The sequence below is a fragment of the Argiope bruennichi genome, chromosome 6, assembly GCF_947563725.1.
Source record: "Argiope bruennichi chromosome 6, qqArgBrue1.1, whole genome shotgun sequence".
Classification (NCBI taxonomy): domain Eukaryota; kingdom Metazoa; phylum Arthropoda; class Arachnida; order Araneae; family Araneidae; genus Argiope; species Argiope bruennichi.
In genome coordinates, this window is record NC_079156.1 from 127,174,416 (window position 1) to 127,199,215 (window position 24,800).

Consider the following 24,800-nt stretch of genomic DNA (forward strand, 5'->3'; position numbering starts at 1 on the left):
TTAGGGATGAATTGAAGAACAAGGGGGTTACATTTAAGTTGTGCAATATATCTTTAGCCGGCTCGACTATTAACGAAGAAGAGTTAATAAAAGCAATGAATACCATAAACGATGAAAAGCGGGTCCTCTAATTGGGGACGAAAGATGCGTTTTAATGGTGTAGTAACCATTAAAATGTTCCATGTTATAAATTTGATTATACCTCTTCAACGTTTTTAGCATTTAAAGAGAAGGATTGTAGTATATACATAAAGATAAAATGGATTTTCAAGCCAAAACCGTCCGACAGTTGCAAGACTACTGTCGAGAACATAATATTCGAGGATACTCGAAACTTAAAAAGGGGGAACTGATCGCCCTCATTCATCCAATCGATTCATACTCAACGAATCATAATGGCTTTCCCAGTTTCCACGATGACCTGTTTAGCAAGCCAAAGAAGAAGAGGGGGCTTAAAATCAGGTGTTGTGGTAAGCTATTTAAGGAAACAAGCATGAATAAGCACTTGCAGACAAAAGCTCATCAAAACTATAAGCCCATCACTAGTCAGGAGGACCAAAGAGATGATTTTGACAATATACAGAGCCTGCATCGTATGACTGTCAACCAACTACGTGATTTTTGTCGAACGCGTGGCATTACAGGTTATTCCAAGTTAGGAAGGAAGGCAGACATAATAGCATACATTGAAAGCGCATTATTCAACCGCCACTTCAAATTCGATTCCGACCTGTTCGCAGATTCGCGAGAAAGAATAACATATATCCCCCATGAGGTTGAGACGGCATTTAAGTCTCGGTTGAAGACGTATGATATCCCAAACGAACACAATCTGTTGCTTCCCAAAGACTTTTTGAACGATGTTTCATCACTAGTCCGGGGTCTCATCACCAAACATCTGAAAAGGCTGCATGGTCTGAAGGTTAATTTCCAGTTCCTCTGCGACTATCAAAAAGGGAAAGATGGCAAGATGGAAGAAATGGAGAAAAACTTCAAAACACAAAATGAAGTCATCTTAGAATCCACTGATTTGATAGATTATTACAGATCGGTTATTCAAAAGTTACTGACAGAAATGGAGGAGTTTGTTGCAAGGGGCTCAGGGTGGACGCTTGCCAGAATTAAAAGCATTGAGGTAAGGATCAATAAATATAATCCACTGAGAGGATAATCCTACATTGATTTGCCGAAAGTAATTAAAAGTAAAAAAGCAGTCATTAACGTACAAAATGAGGATAATAAGTGTTTCATGTGGGCAATACTCTCAGCACTGCATCCAGCAGAAAAAGATGCCCAAAGAGTCACCAAATATAAACCATATGAGAATGAGCTAAAGTTCGAAGGCATTGAATTTCCAGTGAAGATGGAAGATAGAGTACTTAAAAGGTTCGAAAAGTTTAATAACATATCGGTGAACATATATTCATACGAAGGTAATGACATTTACCCATTGAGAATCACTAAAAATAAGGAAGACAAACACGTCAATTTGCTGTACATAAAGAATAAGGAAGGAAACAGTCATTACTGTTGGATAAAGGACCTCTCCAAATTGATAAGCGGACAAGTAACTAAACACAACGGAAAGGTATTCACCTGTGAGAGATGTCTGCTGTATTATTACTCCGAAGAGGACCTCCAAGCCCATGAAACGGATTGTAGAAAGAATACACCAGTAAAGATTGTAATGCCTAAGGAGGCAGAATCTCTGCGGTTCAAAAACTACCAAAGGTCCTTACGAGTACCCTTTGTGATGTACGGAGACTTCGAGTGCTTGACAAACAAGATAAACACCTGCAGCCCTACAAAAGACACATCCTTCTTGCATAAGTATCAAAAGCACGAGCCTATGAGCTTCACTGTCTACATCAAATATAAACACGCAGACTATAAGGCACCAATCACGTACAGAGGACCCAATGCCACAAAACTGTTCTTTGATACAGTGAAGGCTGAGGCTCTAGCGATAAAGAACATTTATGATAAGAAGCAACCCATTAAAATGACCACCGAAGATGAAGAGCACTTCCAAAGGACCCATGTTTGCCATATCTGTGACGGAGATATCAGGAAGAAACCCTCTCCGTATTCACCCAAGGATGAACCAGACTTCCGAAAAGTCAGAGATCATGACCATCTTCTCGATCCGGCGAAATGTGAATCGAACTACAGAGGACCTGCTCACAACCTTTGTAACCTAAAGTACCAAGAGCCATCGTTCATTCCGGTGTTCATCCACAATTTGTCTGGCTACGACGCCCATCTCTTCATAAAGGAGCTCGGTGGGGAGAAAGGAGACATTGATGTCATTCCGAACAACGAAGAGAGGTACATTTCATTCAGTAAGGAGGTCGGGGCAAAGATGTTAGATGTAGGCAATGGGAAACAAGTAAAGTTGCCTGGCATAAAGTTGAGGTTTGTCGACTCATTCAAGTTCATGGCCACTAGCGTCGACAGTCTTGCGAAGAACGTTAAGGAGTTCAGGGAGACAGCCAAGTACTTTCCCAAGGACAAGCTAGACCTCGTCACCCGAAAAGGCGTCTATCCATACGATTACATGGACTCGTGGGACAAATGCGAAGAAACCAAGCTGCCCCCACAAGAAGACTTTTACAACCAATTGAATGAGTCACACATAAAGGATGAGGACTACGAGCACGCTAAAAGAGTATGGAAGGCCTTCAACATTAAAACATTGGGTGAATATTCCGATTTGTATGTGAAGACTGATGTACTCATCCTTGCCGACATCATGGAACACTTTAGAGATGTCTGTCTAAAGACCTATAAGTTGGATCCTGCATGGTACCTCACCGCACCTGGACTCTCCTGGGATGCCATGCTCAAAACCACAGAGGTCGAGCTAGAGCTGTTGACAGACTATGACATGATACTCATGCTAGAAAAAGGGACCAGAGGAGGCATATCTCAGTGTTGTAACCGATATGGGAGGGCGAACAACAAGTACATGAAGGACTATGACGAGAACAAGAAGTCCAACTACCTGATGTACCTTGACGCCAACAACCTTTACGGATGGGCCATGAGTCAGTACCTACCGCATGGTGGTTTCAAGTGGAGCACTGTGTCAGATGTGACCCAAGTTGCGGATGACTCAGACACAGGATACATCGTTGATTGTGACCTACAGTACCCAACCCATCTGCACAACCTCCATTCAGACCTACCTCTAGCACCTGAGAGCAGGATGCCTGATGGCTCAAAACAGCCAAAACTACTGACGACCCTCTATGACAAAGAGCATTATGTTGTTCATTACAGGGTTCTAAAACAATATTTGCAGCTGGGGATGAAGCTCAAAAACGTGCACAAAGTGTTGGAGTTTCAGCAGTCTCCCTGGTTGAAGAGGTACATAGACCTGAACACTGAAATGAGGACCAAGGCAACCAATGACTTTGAAAAAGACTTCTTCAAACTTATGAACAACTCGGTCTTTGGCAAGACGATGGAAAATATCAGGAAGCGGCTCGATATTAGGCTAGTATGTGATCCCCAGAAAGCGGAGAAGCTAGTTGCTAAGCCCAACTTCAAGGGAAGGACCATTTTCGACGAAAGATTAGCCGCTGTGCATATGAACAAGACGAAAGTTATCTTTAATAAGCCAATATACGTCGGCATGAGTATATTAGATCTATCGAAGCATCTGATGTACGACTTTCATTATAATGTTATGAAGCCTAAATACGGGGGCGATATCAAGCTATTGTACATGGACACTGACAGTTACATCTATGACATACAGACCGAGGATTTTTATAAGGATATGAAAGGAATGATTAACTGCTTTGATACGTCGGATTACCCAGAAAATAACAAATATGAAATGCCACAGGTAAATAAAAAGGTTCTGGGGAAAATGAAGGATGAGCATGCTGGAAAAATTATGGAAGAATTCGTCGGATTAAGATCAAAAATGTATGCTTGTAAGACTGAAACAGACATGGTAAAAAAGTCAAAAGGTGTTAAGAAATGCGTAGTAAAAAATAGGATATCTTTCGAGGACTATAAAAACTGTTTGTTCTCACACCAACAACAGTACAGAACAATGAATCTCCTTAGAAGCAAGAAACACGAGATCCATTCAATACAAGTGAACAAGATAGCGCTGTCCGACAAGGACGACAAACGACATATCTTGGACGATGGTATCCATACCTTGGCGCACGGCCACTATGCGATACAAAAATAAAAATATTTTAGTTGTAATAAATGGCTGAAGATTTAGATTGGAACGAATTTTCTAAGAAACCTCTAACAGAAGAAGTTTTGTCCGCATTGGCTGATTTTGTAAACTGGCGGTATGTCTTCCAGTACTCACCTTTAAGTGAAGCCTTCATAGAGGAGAATGCAACTGAAGAAGATTGGTCTATTATCTCCCAATTTCAGAAATTGTCGGAATCGTTCATGGAAAAACATGAAAAAGATTTGGATTGGAGTACCCTGTGTAGATTTCAAAAGATGTCTGAGGCGTTTATGGAGAGACATATCAACTTATTAGACTGGTATGCTGTGTCATCTCGTCAAACTCTGAGTGAACCATTCATTAAGAAATATCTTGAAAAGTTGGATCTGGAACTCGTATCGGCTAATCAAAAACTCAGTCAAAGTATGATTAGACAATGTGCAGACCGACTTCACTGGAAAAGTATAACACGGTATCAGACCTTTGACGAAGCCTTTGCTCTAGAGTTCCAGAATAAGATAGACTGGTGTTACCTTTTCAGATACAAGCTGCATATTTTATCTGATGATTTCTACTCGCTTCATTTCAGAAAAATAGTTTGCGTATTATTAGCTGCAATATGCAATCAAGTTTCATTTTATGACCCTATCAATGATCCATGAATATGGTTTCAAAAATGGTTTTTCAATACTTGTAAAAGTATTAAAAGATGTTTGCTAAACGATTCATCGTAGTCTCTAATGTAGGTTTTTCAAACGTTTGGTTTCTAAAAGTGGGGTTGATAAAAGACGTTTTTGAACCATACTTTTAAAAAGGGGTTTCGAATTAATGGTGAATGCTATATTATTATTTTTTAATAGTGGGTGGGATACTATGGCTAAAATAGAGCCATTATTTTCTAAACGTGGGTGGAGAAATTATGTTTTTTTTCCATACCATTGATTTCTAAAAGTGGGCGCGGTTTTTATGGAGGGTTGAAAGCCATTGTTTTCTAAAAGCGGGTGGAGATTTTATGGAGGGGCCGAGAGCCATTGTTTTTAAAAGTGGGTGGATATTTTATGGAGGGATTTTGCACCATTGTTTTTAAAAGTGGGTGGATATTTTATGGGGGGTGTTTGCACCATTGTTTTTAAAAGTGGGTGGATATTTTATGGATGGTTTTTGCACCATTGTTTTTAAAAGTGGGTGGATATATTATGGAGGGATTTTATGGCCTAAACGTCACTGCGCCAGCTCTCTCATTTGCACACTACTGTTTTTGTTTTTAATTTGCAATTGACGATGAAGAATTTTCTACTTAAATGACTTTATATTTTTTTCTTCTTCTTTTTTATTATTCCTAGTCTTTTAAATCTTAGTGAGTTTAAACCAAAAATTCATGTTTCCATTCCCTTTCAGTAAAGCAATAATTATTCCTAGTTTTGGTTTTAATTCATGTATTAAATATTTTTAAAAACTATCACATTCATCGCTTCATCGCATGTTTTCTAGAATATTTTGAAAATTTCAATACCTATTTAGTGCCGATTTTCCCAGATTACGACAATTTAACCGAACTTCTGATCGATTTATAATTGTAATAATTAACTTCAATATATTAATTTTGTAATGGTGTAAGTAATAATCTTTTTAACTTGATCTTTAATAAATGAATTATATTTTTTCCATTTGGAAAAATTAGATAAAACGTAACATCTATTTTTAATATTAATGACGAATTTCGAAATGAGGAGCTTTCTTCATATCTTGAAGATCGTGTTCTACAAGAAATATTCAACGCATTTTTGTAAACAGTTAAATTACTTTTTTTTTTATATTAGACGTCAGATTTCAACATCACTCTGATATATTTTCCTTTCTAAGAAATTCTTTGTAATCATTTGCTATGAAAGAAATAAATTCAGTAAATTTAGTGTCAATTTTATTTTCTCTAATTTGTTTAATGCTTTTTAATGATAAAAATAAATGTATTGAAGCATGCACCACGAACAGAGCACCCAAAGTTGATAAATATACATTTTCAATGTGTTTGGAATTGGCAGCTCGGTACGAGATTTTTGTAATGTTTGTTATTAGCAGGTAATTAATTAAACAGCAAGCGACATTTTAGTATTTCTCCGCAGTATATTCAGAAGCAAAAAATTCTTTTTTTTTATTTACTCAATTTAATGAGACAGTTTTAGAAGTGTAATTATATTTTCTGTGTGTGTGTGTTTTGTTTTTTAAAATTAACAAAAAAATATTTTAAACTTGTTCCTTAGAAATACGTACCATTATTGAAGTGAAATTATCACCGTTTTCTAATTTTTTTAACTTTTTTTCCTATATTTTCACTTTGTTAACGGTCAAAATATTAATTTTCAGCTTATTTATTCATGTTGAGTGGTTTCAATGTGAAATGTAAAGTGTTAAAATTTTGAAGTTTCTTGGTATTTATAAATAATGTCTAGTTTGAAATCATACGGTACTAAGAACGGTATTTTAATTAATAAACCCTTTTTTAATTCTTTTACCTTTTTTGAAATGTAATTGGATGTATAAATATAAAAACAGAAATTGAGGAAAATTTATAGAAAAATAAACAGCACAGGTGTGTGGTTTTTAAAAATGTATAAGTTATATACCTAAAAGACTTCGAAGTTAAAAATATTTTATTTAGGAATTTATTAAAACCGTATTGGATAAAATGTTTAAATGAACCTTATTTGTTATCATCAATCTAAGCGAACCATCTTTCACAAAATGCTGTTAGTAATATAAAAAACCAAATTCACATTAAATTATCTATTTCTAATTCATCTTTAAAAATACGATTAGTAATATGCAAATCTAAAAAAAAAATTCACAGCTGTTTATTGCTAATTCAGTTTAAAAAATATGATTAGCGTATATTTCTCACCTTTTGATTGCAGATAATTTCTCATATAAGTCGAAATAAATTGTCAGTCATCTAAAAGAGAACAGTTGACTCTGAAAGAAAATGTAATTGTTTTCAAAAATATGTTATTTTAATCAATTTTTTAATGATTTTTATTGCTATTTTGGAATTTATTTTGTCAAATAAATTTCATGAATAATTCCAGAAAACAACTGAAGTTCATTTTGAAAGTGCCCAAAGTATCCAAAGTATGGGTAGTTGCACGAAATATTTTGGAGTCTTTACTTTCCTAACAGTTTTCCTCCCCTTTCTTTATTGAATGAATATTTGAGATGTTTTACTTGAATGTAATTTGTCTTCGATATGTACAACCAATGAATCTTAACAAGTAATTAAGTGTCGATAATTAAAGGACATATGAAAGTCAAAATATTTAAGGGAAGTATCAGAAAGAATAACGAACACTTAGAATTCAAATCTGCTTTTTCATTTTCGAAAATACCTACAGTAACTCAACATACATTGGCACTGAAATCTCCCATTTTCTAGGAGGCGTAATGTCAACAAAAGTTGAATGATAACTGAGAGCATCTGATTGCGATAATAAAAGAGTGTCAAAGTATTCATGATGTCAGCATTAATTTCGAATTTACGCCGAGTAAAATGCTGAGGTGAAAAAACTGCGGGTTAATGTTTAGAGAAATTTTCAGCTGTTTTTATCATTAAAAAATAATTAAAAACTGACCATTAGATGGCTTTCACACATCAAAGTGAAATTGTTTATGAAAACAGAGCACAGTAACATAAAATATCGCATTTTAGTTTAAATCAAAAATGCTTAACATGTCTGCTAACCCAAAGTATTAAACAAGTGAGTCGCGTACCTACTCCTATTACGTCTTAGTGCAACTAGTCATCATCGATACCACCGAAGACTCATTGAATAGTATCTTTCAGTTTCACCAAAGAGGTTGGAAAAAAAGACAGACACGAGACTTTAGACATCCCCACAACCCAAAGTCCACTGGTGTAAGGTCTGGTGATCTTGAGGATCAATTAATTTTACATCATCGGCTTATTACCGGCTTCTCAATGATTTTGTTTAGGACGATCGTCTTGACGGAAAGAGAAATAAGAAGCAGGTGCAAGTTTCTCGTGAAAACGTAAAACTCCATTCTGTAATGACGGAAAAGTTTTTCTGGCCAAATACATGATAACGCGCTTCAAAATAAATAAACAAATAATTTTAAAAATACTGACCTTGATGAAGGACGCTGTGAAACCGAACGAAACAGTCATACGAAGGGAATGTAGGGGTTTGGTCATGTAGTTACGAGATTTTGTAATCGACTTTTACGTATTGACTTCACCATGAAATGAAAATTGTGCTTCATCTCTCCACATGATGTTCAGTAACTATTGTGGGCCTTGTTCCATTTGCACAAGCGCTCATGTTGCAAATGCTTGTCTTTCGTTGAATTCTGCTGCTAATAATTTGTGGAGTGTCAGTACATATACGGATGTAGTTTCAATATTCCGTGCAAAATGCGTCGATCGACGTTTCCGAAATCCCATTTACTCTATCTGCTTCACGCGCACTGCTACACTTCGTCGATGTGCTAAATTTCTCTTGACACTTTGTGCAATAGGATCGCGGTTCGCACTGATGGATAATCTGCCACTTTTTGGACGATCTTCCAAACTCCCAGGTTCCTCAAAACGGCTTACCGAATTCATTAACCCATTCAATGAGTTTTTATTTGCCTTGACTCCTTTCACTATGCCACCGTTCTTTTGTGGTTCGTTTGGGTTTCATCTTTCTTGCAAAAAATTGTAATTTCTTCATCCGATAACGATAACAATAGCACACTGCTAACACCGAATGAGGATCAAATTCATCTTATGTTTAGTGCCAATCCTAATTTTCTGTCCTGATATGTGTGAGTGTCAACCATCGGTCATAAGTCGAATTTTTTTCTGAGAAAAACAGTCCCAAGACTTTATGAATATATTTCTGCAAACCTCAATTTTTCATGAAATTTACCTTTTTTGATTAAGATCTTTCGAAATGTGCACGAATTTATGGCACACCCAACATTTCAGAAGAAAATTATCACAAATGCGCATTGAAGAACATTGAAATGAAAAGAAAGAAGAGCGTTCTTTTTAAAGATTAAGGAGGAGCCGAACAAAAATAACTAATTTTATCTTATTGTTAAGAATCTATTAGGACTTTTTAAACGAATATTAATAAATGCAGTTAAGAGAAAAAAAAAGATAAAAATGTTTTTTTTTAATAAAAGCCGATGAAAGGTAGAAACATATTTTATAGATAATCTTTTTTATAATTTAAAATAATTAATATGCATTTAGATAAATAAAATAATGGATATTTCCTTTCACAGACGAGTTCTTTGAACCTTTTAGGAGTTCTGATTTTTTAAATTTATGACCGAAATACTCTCTTATCTTACTAATTAAAGCACTGAAGTTTTAAAGTTTCATTACCGATGAATTCTGTACGAAATCTGTTTTAGTATTGGAATTTCCATATCATTCTTTTCTGTTTGATCATTCGGGTGCTTACATTAAATCAATAACGTCAACGATACTTGCATAAAGGGAAGGCAGATTTCAAATATTAGATACATAATTCTTAATTAGAATCGAACCCACGAACTCAAACTTAGGACACATGGCTCTAGCACGTTATTAAAGAAACATTTCATTTATAATTTATTCATCGCTTTGTATCTGTTATAAATATAGATAGAGCTGCGAAATTTAAAAACAGAGCTCATTGTCTACAGCAGGAAACTGTTCAAGAAACAAAGCAGAGGTCACCGCATTAATAATAGATTATTATATCTTTTTGATCAGAAGAATTTCTTTTTGAAATTGAAAATTAATGGATGAATACCGTTGTGAATTTTGTGACAATATAGTGACATGCGGTGAGATACACCTTTGCAACTTTCATACGTTTGACGATACGTATTCACACTCACAGACTTTTTCAGAGAATACCTTTAACAGCGCACAACTATGGACATCTTATGATCGTTCATATTTGGATGCCATTTCAGATACTCGGGTAATTGGCGTTCAAACGGAAGAAAATGCATCTTTAATGGTTTCTTCAGAAAATGCTGAGTCTTGTTTCAGACATGAAAATGATTTTCCCGCAGCTTATAACCTTTCATCAGCTGTCATAGAATCAACTGGTGTTTACGAGGAAAGGCAAAGAATATCAGGTGTATCCGATCTGATATATGCGACAGGTAGTGAAAAAGATGAGATGTCATGTCAAGAGAACAAATGGCTGTCTCTGAATACCGATAACAAATATTTTATGGATTCTTTAGAATGTGCTATTAGAAGAGGGCATTCAGATAGTAGCAATATCTCTGAACCAAGAAAACTGATTGTGAATCCTGATTTCCTACCAGAAAGAAATGAACCAGAAAATGGCAAGATACCTGTCTCGGAGTATGTAACTGATGAACATACTTCACTTGAAATACACTCAAATGTTTACAGTAAGAGCGAGAATATAACCATCAACTTGAAGGAACATATTTCTTCTATAACAGATAACAATACTGTGGCTGGACATTCAGGGATGTGCCCTCGGAAGAAGAAATTTCCTTGCACATTATGTCCAAAGGAATTCAATGAAAAATGTAATCTCTACGTTCATTATCGAACACATACAGGCCAAAAGCCTTTTGTATGTGAATTATGCAGAAGAACATTTACTCAGAAAGGAAATCGCGATAGACATTATCGAACTCACACCGGTGATAGGCCTTTTGTGTGTGATTTTTGTAAAAGACCTTTTGCTTCTAAAGATAGTCTGACAAGACATGTTAGGACTCACACAGGAGTAAGACCTTATAAGTGTCCAGTTTGTGGAAAGACATTCTCTTATAGAAGTAGTTTCAATAGGCATGTCAAGAGAATGCATAAATGATATCAATCTGCAATTTACAGAAAAAAATTATTTTACTCTTGTATGAAAATAGTTTACATTCTTAACCAAAATGAAACAATTTTAATTGAAAGTTGTTACTATTTTATTTTAAAACTACTGCTTGATTTTAGTTATTTTGACGATGTGTATTCTTGAGATCCTATCTTTTGAGCTATTGTTCTTTTAACTGAAGATTGAAAATGAAAATATGTTTTCAGTTCAGATGCATTCATATCTGCTTATGGTTTCAACTTTGTTTATATCTTTTTAAAAAGTTTTTAATCCCTAGTTCCAATTCTCGAGAATTAATATGAAAAATACGCGTTCCCCTAATGCAATTATTCCTTGTGTTAACTTGAATGCAAAATTAAATATTTCCGCATTTCGTTATATCATGTTTCATTTCCTGTTTTTCCCAGCATTTGAGGTAAACTTTAAATATCAGCCAAATGGTGATTTTAAATAATACATTTTGACATTTTATCCGAAAAAGTACATTTTCGATTGATTAATAATTGTAAAAATCCAATGCACCATTTTTTTCTACTTTGAATTGGTGTAAACAATAGTTTTTATGTTGATGTTTTATTATGATGCAAATAATATTTGTATTTGTTCCAATGGAAAATTTAGAAATGGTATGAAATATGTTTTTGTATTACTGACGAATATGACAAAGATTTCATTTCTTTATATATTGAAGATCGTTCTTTGAAAATGATATTTAAAGCAGTTTTGCAAATACTTCAATAAATATTTTTATATAACGCTAAAGATTATATTGTCTGTGTTATTTATTTATCTATTTTTTGCGTTTTTAAGACATTTTTTGTAGTCATTTTCTATTAAAGGAATAAATTCATTAAATTAAATATCCATTATATTTTTATTGACTTGTGTAATTTCTGTTAATATTAATGAATGCGTGCGTCTATTTCTTGGAGTTAACAGACTGATCAATTGAAACTCTCAAATTTGGCAAATCTATTTCTTTAATGGTGAGAATTTGCAACATGTAACTAGTTTTTAAAAATAGTTATTGGAGTTTTAAAGAATTAAAAATTTAGCGGTCTTTTTTTGCAAAGTTTTGTTAAATTTTGTTTTGTTTCTGTTTTTTCGAAGCCTAAAAATTATTTTTACACGATTCCCAAAATTCAAAGTTTTATCTTTCAAAAATAAATAAATAAAAATAAAAAAATAATTTTTTTCCCCCGAAACTTAAAGGAAACATTTTAAAAGAAACATTTATTTTATATCAAAATGTTTCACTTTTGCAATGAAACTCTAATGATTTTCGTAGCTTCTTTATTAATACTTCATTTTGCCACTATTAATGGTCGAGATATAATAATCCGGCTTGTTTTTGATGTGGAAGATTACAATGTAATCTATTTTTTAAATAAAATGTCTGCAGTTCCTTTAAATTTAAAATCAGGATTTGGATTCGAATCATGAGATAGTGTAAAATTCTTTAATTGGACCCATTTTTTTAATAGTGCCGCTCTTTCTTTTGATGTAATTGGATGCATAATAATAATAATGAATGTGTGCGTGCATTTATTGGAGTTTACAGACTCATTAACTGGAACTTTCCTATTTGGCAATTTTAATTTTAAAGTTTCAGAAGCTGCAACTTGAAATTCCTTTTTTTTAATAATTATTGGAATTTTAATAAATTAAAAAATTATCGAAATTTTTTTTTGTTTTTGCTAAGTTTTGTTAAAGTTTGTTTTGTTTCTATTTTTTGGAAGCCTAAAAATTATCTTTACATTATTCTAGAAATTCTAAGTATTATCTTTCCAAGAAACAATTTTCAAAAAACAATTAATTGTTGTTGTTGTTTTGTTTTTCACAACTTAAAGAAAACATTTTAAAAGACATTTTAAATCGAAATTCTACTGTTGCAATGAAACTGTAATGGTTTTCGTACCTTCTTTTTTAATATTTCATCTTGTTTTTTTTTACACTTTTAATGGTAAATATAAAATGCTCCTACTTGTTTTCCATGTAGAGGATTTCAAAGTAAACTGTTTTTTAAATAAAATTTTTGCACTTTTCTTTAAACTTAAAATTTGGATTTAGATTCGAATTTTTCTAACCTTTTGATTATAGAGTAACAGCATATAATTTGAAATAAATTATCAGTCAAATAAATTATAATAATTGATGCTGAAAGGAAATGTAATTTTTATTTTCGGTTTTACTTTATTTGTTTAAAATATTTTTGAACGTTTTTTAAAACAAACTTACTTGGTTCAAAATCATAGCAATCTTAATTATCTGTTGAAAGCAGTAAAGTTTTCAGGAATCTTCTTATTTATAATTTAACTTTTAACCCATAAGTCCTTGTTACGGCTTTGAAAAGGATTATCGTGTAAAAATATCTTTTAAATTCTGCTGTATTTGCTGTCCTGTCTGCGTTTATTTATTAATGCATAAAAAGCAAAGTATATACTATTTTTATGTTGAACATTTTTCTGAAAATTCTATTTAACTTTTTAGTTAATTTTTGGATCTAAAATATTAATTAATATATATAAATTATTTATTATTATAATGCTCTAGAATGATATTAGTTTTTTTGACTAATTGCTATCTCGAAACTATTTTACATATACGGGTTGTTTGGTCAAATATATATGTAAAGGTTGATTGCGGTTCATACACTAAAACTTGAATATATATATATATATATATATATATATATATATATATATATATATATATTTATGGGATAAATATAAAGTTCTGAACGGAGAAAAGAAACTTTAAGAGAAGAAATTTTAAACTTAATTGATAAACTTAACAATTACTCATAAAAAGAGATAATTTAAAATAGCTGATTTTTGATTTCATATTTGAAAAATACGTTTTATTCAAAACTTGGTGTGAAAACACACGGAAAGATCTAAATATCAAATGCTTCTAAAACAGATTCTTGATAATACAAAATGGATAATGCTCAATTTTGTTGAAGCAAGCGGCAGCGAGCAGTCAATAGAATTTGGATACATACGAAATAATTCATAATTTTTTAAAGATATTTTTAATTCCTTTCTTTTTTAGGTAAAATCATTCGATTGAGCTAATTTTTATAAATCATATTACTATTTTATTTCATCGCTATAAAGTATAATTTATTTGTTACAAAAATGGAAAAAGTGTCGACATTGAAAATTAAAATTAAGACATTCAATCAAAATATGCGAACGCTAAAATGAATATGGCAATTGGAACACATTAGTACCCTCTCACCGAAAAGTAGATTACGGTGAATCCTGCATGGAGGCGAGTTAATTTGACATCAACTTCTCATACAAGGAGAATGGTCCACAAATTGATTTCGAGTTTCATTGAATGAATTCGTTGTGGATCGCCAGATCATGTGATTCTTGCCAAGGTACCTAACAAAGGACCTTCTAATGTCTCAATATAAAAGTTATGCAGTCAGATAGAGTGACTTATGCTTTAAAGAAAAATCATCGTATGATTGCCGGAAACATCCAAGATCTCGAACTCAGCAATATAGAACCCTGAAGCCTCTATTTTGTAGGAGTCACTAGAACTAAACAAAACAAATCAAGGATAAAACAAATACCGATCCGAGGAATATATAAACAAAATAAGGGTTCTTTTCATTCCATCCAAATTCCTTTTTATGCTCGATGCATCTTACTAAAGTGGAATTTATTGTAGTTTTATCTGAATATCGTATTTGTCAGAGCTATATTGGAGTTTTATTGTTATTAGTAGAAATTTATATTCATAAGCCAACATGCATTATTACGTTATTACAACAAGTACGTCATTACAACATATGTTATTACGTTACAGTATTAAATAAAAGAATTATTAAATATCTGAAATAAAAAGAAAATGTTTTTATTTTTTATTTTTAAATCGATAATTTACTCTCCACAAGCTTTGAGAATCAATTTAAAAACTGTATACTGCCCTTTCACTTAAAATCCTACTCTCTCAAGTTACAAAATGGGAACTTAAAAAATCTTTAATTATATTAATCAAATAATCTATACTGAATCTAAAATATATTCGCGACAACGGCTAGTCAAAAGATAAGTTTTATTCGAGAGCTCTATCATGAGACCCTATTTCTACTTATTGTTTAGGTATAAGGGTTCTAAATTTCCTTAAGGAATGGAATAAATATAAAAAATAAATGGACGGTGAAGAGTTTAGGTAAACGCACTTTTACTAGAAAAAAAAATTTGAATGTCAGGAGAGAGTTGTGTAAAATAATTAGTGAGATGACAGTTTTAAAGATTCCAACAGTTTATTGCGTTTCAAAACAATAAATGTAAAGCCCATTAAAAAAAACTCAGATTTTGATTAAACAAATTAACTCTAAACAAAAAGTATTTTTAATCTTAATGTCAATATAAAATTTATAAGACTAAAAATGTATTCCAATTTAAACTTATGTTAGTTTATAGACAGAAAATGAATGTAAATATGCTTAGCATTTCTGATACCCATATACTTCATTTAATAGTATGTCCAGAAAAATACAATCTCTTTCAGCAGAATTTTTAGCTTTTTGTGTTATTAGTTGAGCTCCGCATCCGATTGGTGGGCTATAATTAGAGGTTACAAAAGAGTCCAATTTAACATTTCTTGTAACTTTGTTTCGATGTCTTTTTCAGCCAAATGTTATGTTAATCATCAATTTTATCAGATATGTAACTTATATTTCTGCATTAGAATTCGTTCATACTTCTAATCATTGCTTCGCGTTATTTTCCACGTTTTCGGTCTATATATTTGTGCATCCAGTTATAACAAGAATGAAATAATTAATAAATGGGCACTTTGAACAAATTTTCTGCTCTATTTGAAGTTTTATCTTAACTATAATAAATTTTTAAAAATAAAATATTTTATTAAAATTATTTATGGTGGAAGCTATTCAAAATAGCATATAAAAATAAACTTAAGCATATAAAAATATGCTTAAAAAATTTTCTTAAGAATTCATCAATATTTAGAAAAATATGCGGCAAAAGCTGTTAATTAATTGTGGATCTCATAAAAAAATCACCCATTACCTAAGTCTGTACGCTACCTCTGCGACATTAATAAGCATTCCAGATCATAATCTTTTTTTTAACTCATTTGATGTGCAGATTAAAATAATTGAAATGATATCACAAATAATTACATGAAGCGAATGTTTATTTTAAATATTGGATATTTGATTTTTGAATTTAGGAATTTGAATTTTTTTTTTGAATTTTTAACCGATTGTTGTTAAAGTACATTCATTATTAAATGTACTTTAACTAAAACAAGAGTTACGAACGTTAAATGTCATCAATAACGTTTATAACAAGAAAAAGCTGTAAGAAAAGAAAATCTTTGGTTTTTTCACCTATTTAACTATTTGTCATACATTTTTGGTAAGTCAGAACTTTATATCAGTTGGAAATTAATGGCTCAATACCTATGCTTATTCATAAATCATAACAAATTGATTTATGGTGAGAATCATCCTTGCTTCTTTTATAAGAACGATGACAGGAAATTCAGATGAAAAAAATGAAGAAGCGAATAACAAATGTACGGAAAATTGGAATGGCAGTTCTCGGCATTTAAATCAAGTTGTTCGACAAAACGAAAGTAAAAAATCTAAGCTCTAATTTATCGCTATTTCAAAATAATGAAGAAGTGTAGTCACTTCCCTTAAAGATAAAGAAGTTGACAACTTCTGCAGAGAGCTCCAGCAATACACAACTAAAGAAGCCTTTTGATATTTCATATTGTAATTCCAATCCAAATGTTCCGCCAATTGTCGCCCAAAGTAAAGGAAATGTATCGTTCACGGCTTCCTCAACCGTTGAATCTCGTTACAGACCTGAAAACGGCAATCGCGAAGGTTATGAAAAAAAAAGATAATTGTCAAAAAATCAAATGGTGATGACATACAAAAACAAAGAGAATCAGGTGTATCAGATCTTATGCAAGCAACAGCTGATGAAGAAATTAAAATGAAACTTGAAGCTAATAAGTGGCAATCTTTGAATAATGATAAAAATGATTTTAACGACTCTCTGGAATGTGATATCCACAAAACGCTTTCAGATATTAGTAATATTTCTGGAACTGAGAATTTGATTGTGAATCCTGATTTCCCAGCAGGAAGTTAGGAGCCGAAACTGACAAAAGGCAAGTGTCAGTGGGTGAGATTAATGAGCATACTTCTTTGGAAGTGCACTCTCAGGGTCAAAATAAGAATAAGAAAATGGCTAATTACGTGAAAGAACCTATCTCTACTACGGAAGATGACAAAGCTGTGGCTGGACCATCCGGCGTATGTCCTCATAAGAAAAAGTTTTTTGCAATTTATATTCTAAGAAATACAGTACGAAAGGAACTCTTAAAAATCACTATGGAATATATGGTAGCGACAAGCGCATTATGTGCAATATTTGTAATAAACAATTCTGTAAGAAATAAGATCGCGATCGACATTACAGAATCCACACCTTATGTGAAAAACCTTATGTGTGTGATATACGCGGAATAGAAGGCATTCAGAAAGTACATCTCGTCAACCATTATCGAACCCACACCGGTGACAATCCTTTTGTGCTGGAAGTCTGTAAGACAGGTTTTGCTCAAAAGATTCATCCTAAGGAGCATGTTCGATATCACACTGGAGAAAAACCTTAAAAATGCCCAAGTTGTGGAATGACATTCACGACCAGCAGTAATTGCAATATGCATCACAGGAGAAAGCATGAGTGAAATTAATTTTAAAACTAAGCAAATAACTCTTTTACTCTTATATGGAACTACTTCAAATTCTTTATTGAATAAAAATTTTGAATTGTTGCAATCTGTTTTTTAAATTTCCTTTATGAATTCCACGATTTTGACAAAGCATATACCTAGATATTAAATATCTAAACTATTGTTTTTTAATTGATTATTGACGATGAAAATATGTTTTTGTGTTCAGATAACTTTATATTTAACTAGTTATCGTTTTAATTTTTTTTTTTATGTTTTTCATTGTTTTTAATTCTAATTGGTTAAATACTAATTTGTTTAAACTAAAATAAAAGTTTCAGTTCCCTTCCAATAAAACAATCATTATTCATTATTTGTCTTTATTTAATAAATAAAATATTTCCAAATGTAATGCTGCTCACTTTTAACAGTCTAGCTCTAACAAGAATTTGAGCAAAAATTTAAATACGAACAAAGTAACAGTTTTAAATAATGGTAAGTATTACAATATTTTAACTGTACAAAAATAATTAGGTTCAGTTAATAATTGAAAAAATTGTGATTTCGAATTTTGATTTGCAACATTGTGATTTTGAATTGGTGTTTGCAGCATTATTTCACTTGATGTTTAATTAAAAAATGTATTTATCCAAATGGAAAAATTAGATAAAAAAAAAATTCTGTTTTTGATATTAGTAAAGATTTTCACAAAACATATAATTTTTTATATATTAAAAATCATGTTCTGTAAGAGAAATTTAATTCTTTTTTGTAAATAGTGTAATAAATATTTTTATATTAGAAATCAAATTTAAACGTGTCTGTGATTATTTTTCCCTTAAAGGGAATCTTTATGGTCAGTTTCAGTAAAAGAAAGAAATCAATAAATTCATTTATATACACCGGATGTCCCATAAATTTGTAAATACTTTAAAAATTCATAAAAATTGAATTACTGGGTATATTTGAATGCGGTTTGCGAAACTATTATTCTCATGAAGGGGGATTTTTTTCGATACAGAAAAAAAATCAAAAATTTGTCAATAGAGGGCGCTGCACACAAGCAAATCAGTAGAAATATGCAAATTAAAGTCTTATGAAAGGCAGAGTGAGCGATTGACGCATCATTTCTAAAGGTTTGCATAAGGTTTGTATTAAGATGTTGAAACTGGTGGATAAAGCACTATTGGTAAAGTTGTTTTATGTCAGCAACGAATCGGCGGCTGAAGCCTTACGAAAGTTTAGGACCCAGAAAAGATTGAAGAAAGGTTCAGGTACGATCACTCCTGCTGGACTTGTTTCCCTAGATTCCGTTTCGAAGAAACTGGAAGTTTGTGTCATCGGCCACGCAGTGGTGCACCTCGTTTAACAGCAGTCCGTACCCCCGATGTCTCTTCGCAAATGGACACGCTAAGGGAACAGTCTACAAGTGCAGTCAGTAGCGCACGAGAATTGGCACGAATAACTGGTATACCAAAGACTTCGGTGTACCGTATCCTTCATGGGGTATTGCAATTGTACCCATACAAATTGAAATCGCTACATCAGCTCTTACCAAATGATACAGCTAAGAGATTGGAATTCTCAAATTGGGCTTTGGCGAAAATTGAAGATAATCCGCCATGGCTGCTGAAAATATTGTGGACAGATGATCCTCATTTTGCTTTGCATGGAGCAGTTAATACCCATAACTGTAGAATATCGGCACATTTGAATCCACATGCTTACACTGAGAAGCCCCTGCATTCACCACGGGTTACTGTTTGGTGTGGTTTCACTGCATCCATTATTGCAGGCCCTTTTTTCTTTGAAAAGCCCTGTAAAAAAGCAGGATGGAAGACATGTTCAGTTAATGGAACAAGTTACTTGGAAATGTTACAGAAGGAAGTGATACCGTCCTTATCGGAACACAATGTCCTTGACACAATGACATTCATGCAAAATGGGGCACCTCCTCACATCGACACCGAAGTGAAGGCATTTTTTAGAAGAACTTTTACTGAAGAACGGATAGCGGTCACTTTACACATGAATGGCCCCCACGCTCACCAGATTTAACACCCCTTGATTTTTGGCTTTGCGGTTACCTTAAGTCTTGGGTGTACCGCCATAGGCCAACTTAGTTAGTGCAGCTAAAGGAAGCCATTTGACACGAAATCTCATGCATTCATCCGGATATGCTGTATGATGCAATTACCAGTGTTGTCTCCCGCTTCCAAACTGTCATTTGTGGTTATGGCGGACACATAGAACAAGTACTGTAGTACTAGTGTGATACGCATGTAAACAATTGCTTGCATGCAAATAAAAGTGTTTTTCCCGTAGAATTGTATGTTTTGCTTGTGCTTAGCGCCCTCTATCGACAAATGTTTGAACTATTTTTTTTTTTTTTTTTTTTGCATGAAAAAAATTCCCCGCTCATAAGAACAACAGTTTCGCAAACCGCATTAAAATATACTCATTGTTTCACTTTTTATGAATTTTTAAAGTATTTACAAATTTATGTGATACCCGGTATTTTCAATGATTTGAGTAATATGTTTTAATAATGGATGAGTGTGTGTGTTGACTCATTCAGGATAGATAGAATTACTAAGTGTGTTTGTCAATGCATGATAATTCGTATTTGCGTATTTTCAAAGTTGGGAATTTGCAGATATAAATGAGAATTTCGTAATGTTTGTTAGCAGTTTAATTTAAAAAAAACCACGAGACATTTACGCAAAAAAAAAAAGTCCATAATAAATAATTATTTTTACACCATACTAAAATTCGAAGCATAATCATTTCAATGATAAAAGTTTTAAACATGTAATTGCATTTTTCCTTTTTAACAAAGGAAAATACATATTTTAAACTTATTTTACAGCGATATTTTTCATTATTAAAGTGAATCTCTGATCGTTTTAATTGTTTTTATTAAAATTTCATCTTCTATTTTCAATTGCTAATGGTCAAAATTTTATGATATGGCTGAATTTTCACATTTAATAATTCTAATATAAGGTAAATTGTTATTAAAATTTTTGAAGTTTTGTTTTGTACCTATAAGTAACAGTTCATTTCGATGCATGAGAGACTAAAAATAATTTAAATGTACACATTTTTAATATTGCCGCTCTTTCTTGTAATATAATCTCATCATGTTTCAAAGAATATTGCTTTGTCTTCATGTGCAGAGGCATTTGATCTTCCATCTTTTTTCCTATGCGCTAATGAATCATCATCTCTTCCAATCCTTTTCCTGGGAATAAATTCATTTTTCTATTTGTATTTAACTTCAAAATCTTTTAAGCATCGCATTTATTCGATCAGCGTCTTAATGATACCATTGTTTTAATAATAAAGAAAATACAGGAAGAAAAAAAAAGGCCAATCAGTCTATCTTCACTTGCCCCAGTCTATATGCTTTTCAATCAAGGATTTCAAACCAAGATTCAAATTATGTACCATATTGTAGCTATCCGAATTAGAAAAAGAAATAATAAAGATACCAGATATAGGAGTATTTAGGTATGATTTTACGCGAACTTCATACAATAAAAATGAGTATGAGATGAATTCTTAAAAAAATTGCAACACAGATGTGATTGAAATTTAAGTCTAATTAGTGGATTGCAAAACAAGCTAATTAGAAGTATTTGAGGGAGCTGGTATGGAAACATATTAATTTTGAACTCATAAAATTAATTTGCATGTTATAGAAAAAATTCTTTTACCCTAGTATGTAACTGTTTGAAATTCTTTATTGAATTGAAGAAATTGTAATTGTGATAATTTTATTTTTTAAATCTCTTTACAAATTCTAATTTTATTTTAAAAATTTATTTTCGAATTCTATCATTTTGAAGAAGCATATTTTTTTTATTTCAAACATATAAGCTGTTACTTTGTAATTGAAACATTCTTGACGATGCAAATATGGTTTTCTGTTCAAATGATTTTAAATTTAAGGCTAATTTTTTTAAAATTTTGTATGTTTTTCGTATTTTTTAAACTAAAAAGATAAATCATTGTCAGTTGAAACCAAAAATACAGGTTTCAGCTGTCTTCCTATAAAAATATCATGATTATTTATTTTGTATTTAATTCATAAATTAAATATTTCCGAATTTATTGATATTTACCTTTAACATTCTATTTCTACTAAGCATTTGAACCATTACGTAAATGCCATCTTAGCGCCAGTTTTAAATAATGGTTCGTATTTTGACATCGATTAATAATTGTAATTATTCTGATAGTTCTGATTGTAATGTTCTGATGTTTAATTCCATTTAGTGATATTTTTTTAACTTGATTTTTAATTATTGAATAAGATTTGTTACAGTTGAACAAATCTCGCAAAGTAATATATATATAGATATATATATATACCGGGTGCGGCATAAATTCGTGCAAACTTCAAAAAATCATAATAAAAAAAGTAATGTTCGAAAAAAATTCCTGTTTGAAGAATATGTTCAGAGAGCCTTTGGATTTCATTATTTTCATTAAAAAAATGTATTTAAAAATGACCGGTGGATGGCGCTCACACGGTCATACCGAGACGTTTTATGCAAATCAGGAAAACAGAGCACAGTAACATTAGAATACATTTTATTTTAAAGCAAAAGATGTTCAACATGACAGCCACCACAAGGTATTAAGCAAGTGAAGCGCGTGACTACGCCTATTACATATGCGTGTAATAATGGCCAACAGAATGACATCTTTCAGTTCCATCAAAGTGGCAGGGGAGCCCCGGTAGACACGAGGACTTCTCTACAACCAAAAGTCCGCTGGAGAAACATCTGGCGCTCGTGAGGGCCTCTTACATCCTCTGCTTATAACTCTGTCCTCAGTGAATGCGTCTAGGAGGAACGTCTTAGCGGAACTAGCAACGTGGGGTGGGGCACCAACCTGCTTGAAGGTGACGGAAGATAACGCACGTTTTTGCTGCAAAGCAGTCATAACGTGGTCTCGCAAAACCTTAAAATAGCGTCCTGAAGTGACGGAACAGGTTTTCCAACCAGATACAGGACAACGCTCTTCAAAAAAATGAAAGGTCCTAGAATGAAGGACGCAGTGAAACTGCACCAAACAGTCACATCTGGAGAATGTAGTAGTTTGGTGGTGTACACACGAGGGTTTGATGCTGTCCAGATACGATTATTTTGCGTATTGACGTTACCATGCAATGAAAAGTGGGCTTCATCTGTCCACATGATGTTCAGTAACCATTGTGGATCTCATTCCATTTGTGCGAGCACCCATGTTACAAAGGCTTGTCTTTTCTCGCAATCTACTGGCAACAACTGAAGAAATGCCTCTATTTTGTACGGATGCAGTTTCAAGATTTCGTTCAGAATGCTTCGGATGGACCTTTCCGGAATTCATGTTATTTTACCTGCTTCACGTGCCCTTGAAATCCCCGTTGAAGTCTCGGCTTCCATATTTATCATGACCCTTTGGATATCAGGGACACGGTCAGCGCTGACGGATGGTCTGCCACTTCTTGGACGATCCTCTGATCTTCTCGTTTCCTCAAAACGCCGAACTAAATTCAATATCCCATTCAATGGAATTGGGCTTTTCTTTGCCTCAATTCCTTTAACTGTCCGTAACTGTCGCAATGCGTTAGTCGCGGATTCACCGTTCTTATAGACAAGTTTAACAATTAATGCTCGATCCGGTAGCGATAGCTTACTATTGGCTTCGAATGACAGATCCATTACCAGCCTTGTGTTTTATAGCTATACTGATTTGCATAAACAGTCTCGGTAGGACGTGTGTGGGCCATCTATCGGTCATTTTTGTAATATATTTTTTAATGGAAATAACAGAATCCAAAGACTGTTTTAACATATTCCCATAAACCGCAATTTTTTTTGAGCATTACTTTTTTTTATTATGATTTTTTGAAGTTTGGACGAATTTATGCCGCACCCGGTATTTGACGAATTTTGCAAGTATTGGCTTTCTTTATATATCGAAGATTGTATTCTGTAAGAGACATTCAATGGAGTTTACGAATATTTTAATAAACATGTTCATATTAGTAACGAGTTTCCAATATCCTTGAGATATTTTTTTCTTTCAAAGAAATTCATTTTGATCATTTTCTATGAAAGAAATAAATTCAGCAAATTCAGTGTCAATTTTATTTTCAAGGATTTGTGTAATCTGCTTTAATGATAAAAGATAAATGTCTGTGTTAACATTATAATACAAACATAATTCTTAACTTTGGCAAGTGCTCATTTTCAATGTTGGGAATTTGCAGTTCGGAATGAGGTTTTATTAACTTGTATGAGCATTTATATTAATTTTAAAAAAGCGAAATTTTGGCATGTTTCGGCTATAATTTAAGAATTCCAAAAAATTATATTTACAACATTCTAAAATTCGAAGCATTGTCATTTCAATGATACAAGTTTTAGAGATAGATCAACTATGTGCCGCTTTTGAATAATAGCACTGATTGCGACATTTCAACCAAATAAATGGACTTACAATCGAATAACAACATGAATAATCGATTTTAATTTGGAATTGGTTTAATCAATTGATTTTAAATTTGATGTTAACAAAAAATAATATTATTTGGAAGCATTATATTCAAATGCACCATTATTATATACATTACTATAAACAATACCAAGTATTTGCATTAATTCCAAACATTTCATGGGATTTTACCATCAGCAAAGATATAATGAAACATTAGTTTTTTTCTATAAATGACAAATTATAATAAATATTCATTTCTTTAAATATTTAAAATTTTCCTTTATAACTGACATTTAATGCACTTTGTGAATGCTTCTGAAAAATAATTTTATATTATGCAAAAGATTCCAATGTACCTGTGATAGTTTTTTTCTTCTTTTCAAGAATTTCTGTGGTCATTTTCTATGAAAAAAATTCAGTTGTTTCAATGCCAGTTTTATTTTCATCGATTTCTGTAATCTCTACTAATAATAATGGTTAATTTGTAAACACGGTTAAGGGGA

At 32.3% G+C, this 24,800-nt stretch overlaps 2 protein-coding genes across 2 annotated transcripts; both read left to right on the forward strand.

Moving 5' to 3' along the window:
* Positions 1-1,249: 1,249 nt before the first annotated feature.
* On the forward strand, positions 1,250-4,210 carry LOC129972016 (uncharacterized). Its single transcript, XM_056085997.1, has one exon. It carries the CDS (start codon positions 1,250-1,252, stop codon positions 4,208-4,210), a length of 2,961 nt encoding a protein of 986 aa, XP_055941972.1.
* A 5,689-nt stretch (positions 4,211-9,899) lies between these two features.
* On the forward strand, positions 9,900-11,484 carry LOC129972111 (zinc finger protein 235-like). Its single transcript, XM_056086101.1, has one exon. It carries the CDS (start codon positions 9,991-9,993, stop codon positions 11,053-11,055), a length of 1,065 nt encoding a protein of 354 aa, XP_055942076.1. The 5' UTR covers positions 9,900-9,990; the 3' UTR covers positions 11,056-11,484.
* Positions 11,485-24,800: the final 13,316 nt, after the last annotated feature.

Bases quoted from the DNA above. Each gene is read 5' to 3' on its own strand.
- LOC129972111 (XM_056086101.1), top strand. From the start codon at position 9,991: ATGGATGAATACCGTTGTGAATTTTGTGACAATATAGTGACATGCGGT.
- LOC129972016 (XM_056085997.1), top strand. From the start codon at position 1,250: ATGTGGGCAATACTCTCAGCACTGCATCCAGCAGAAAAAGATGCCCAA.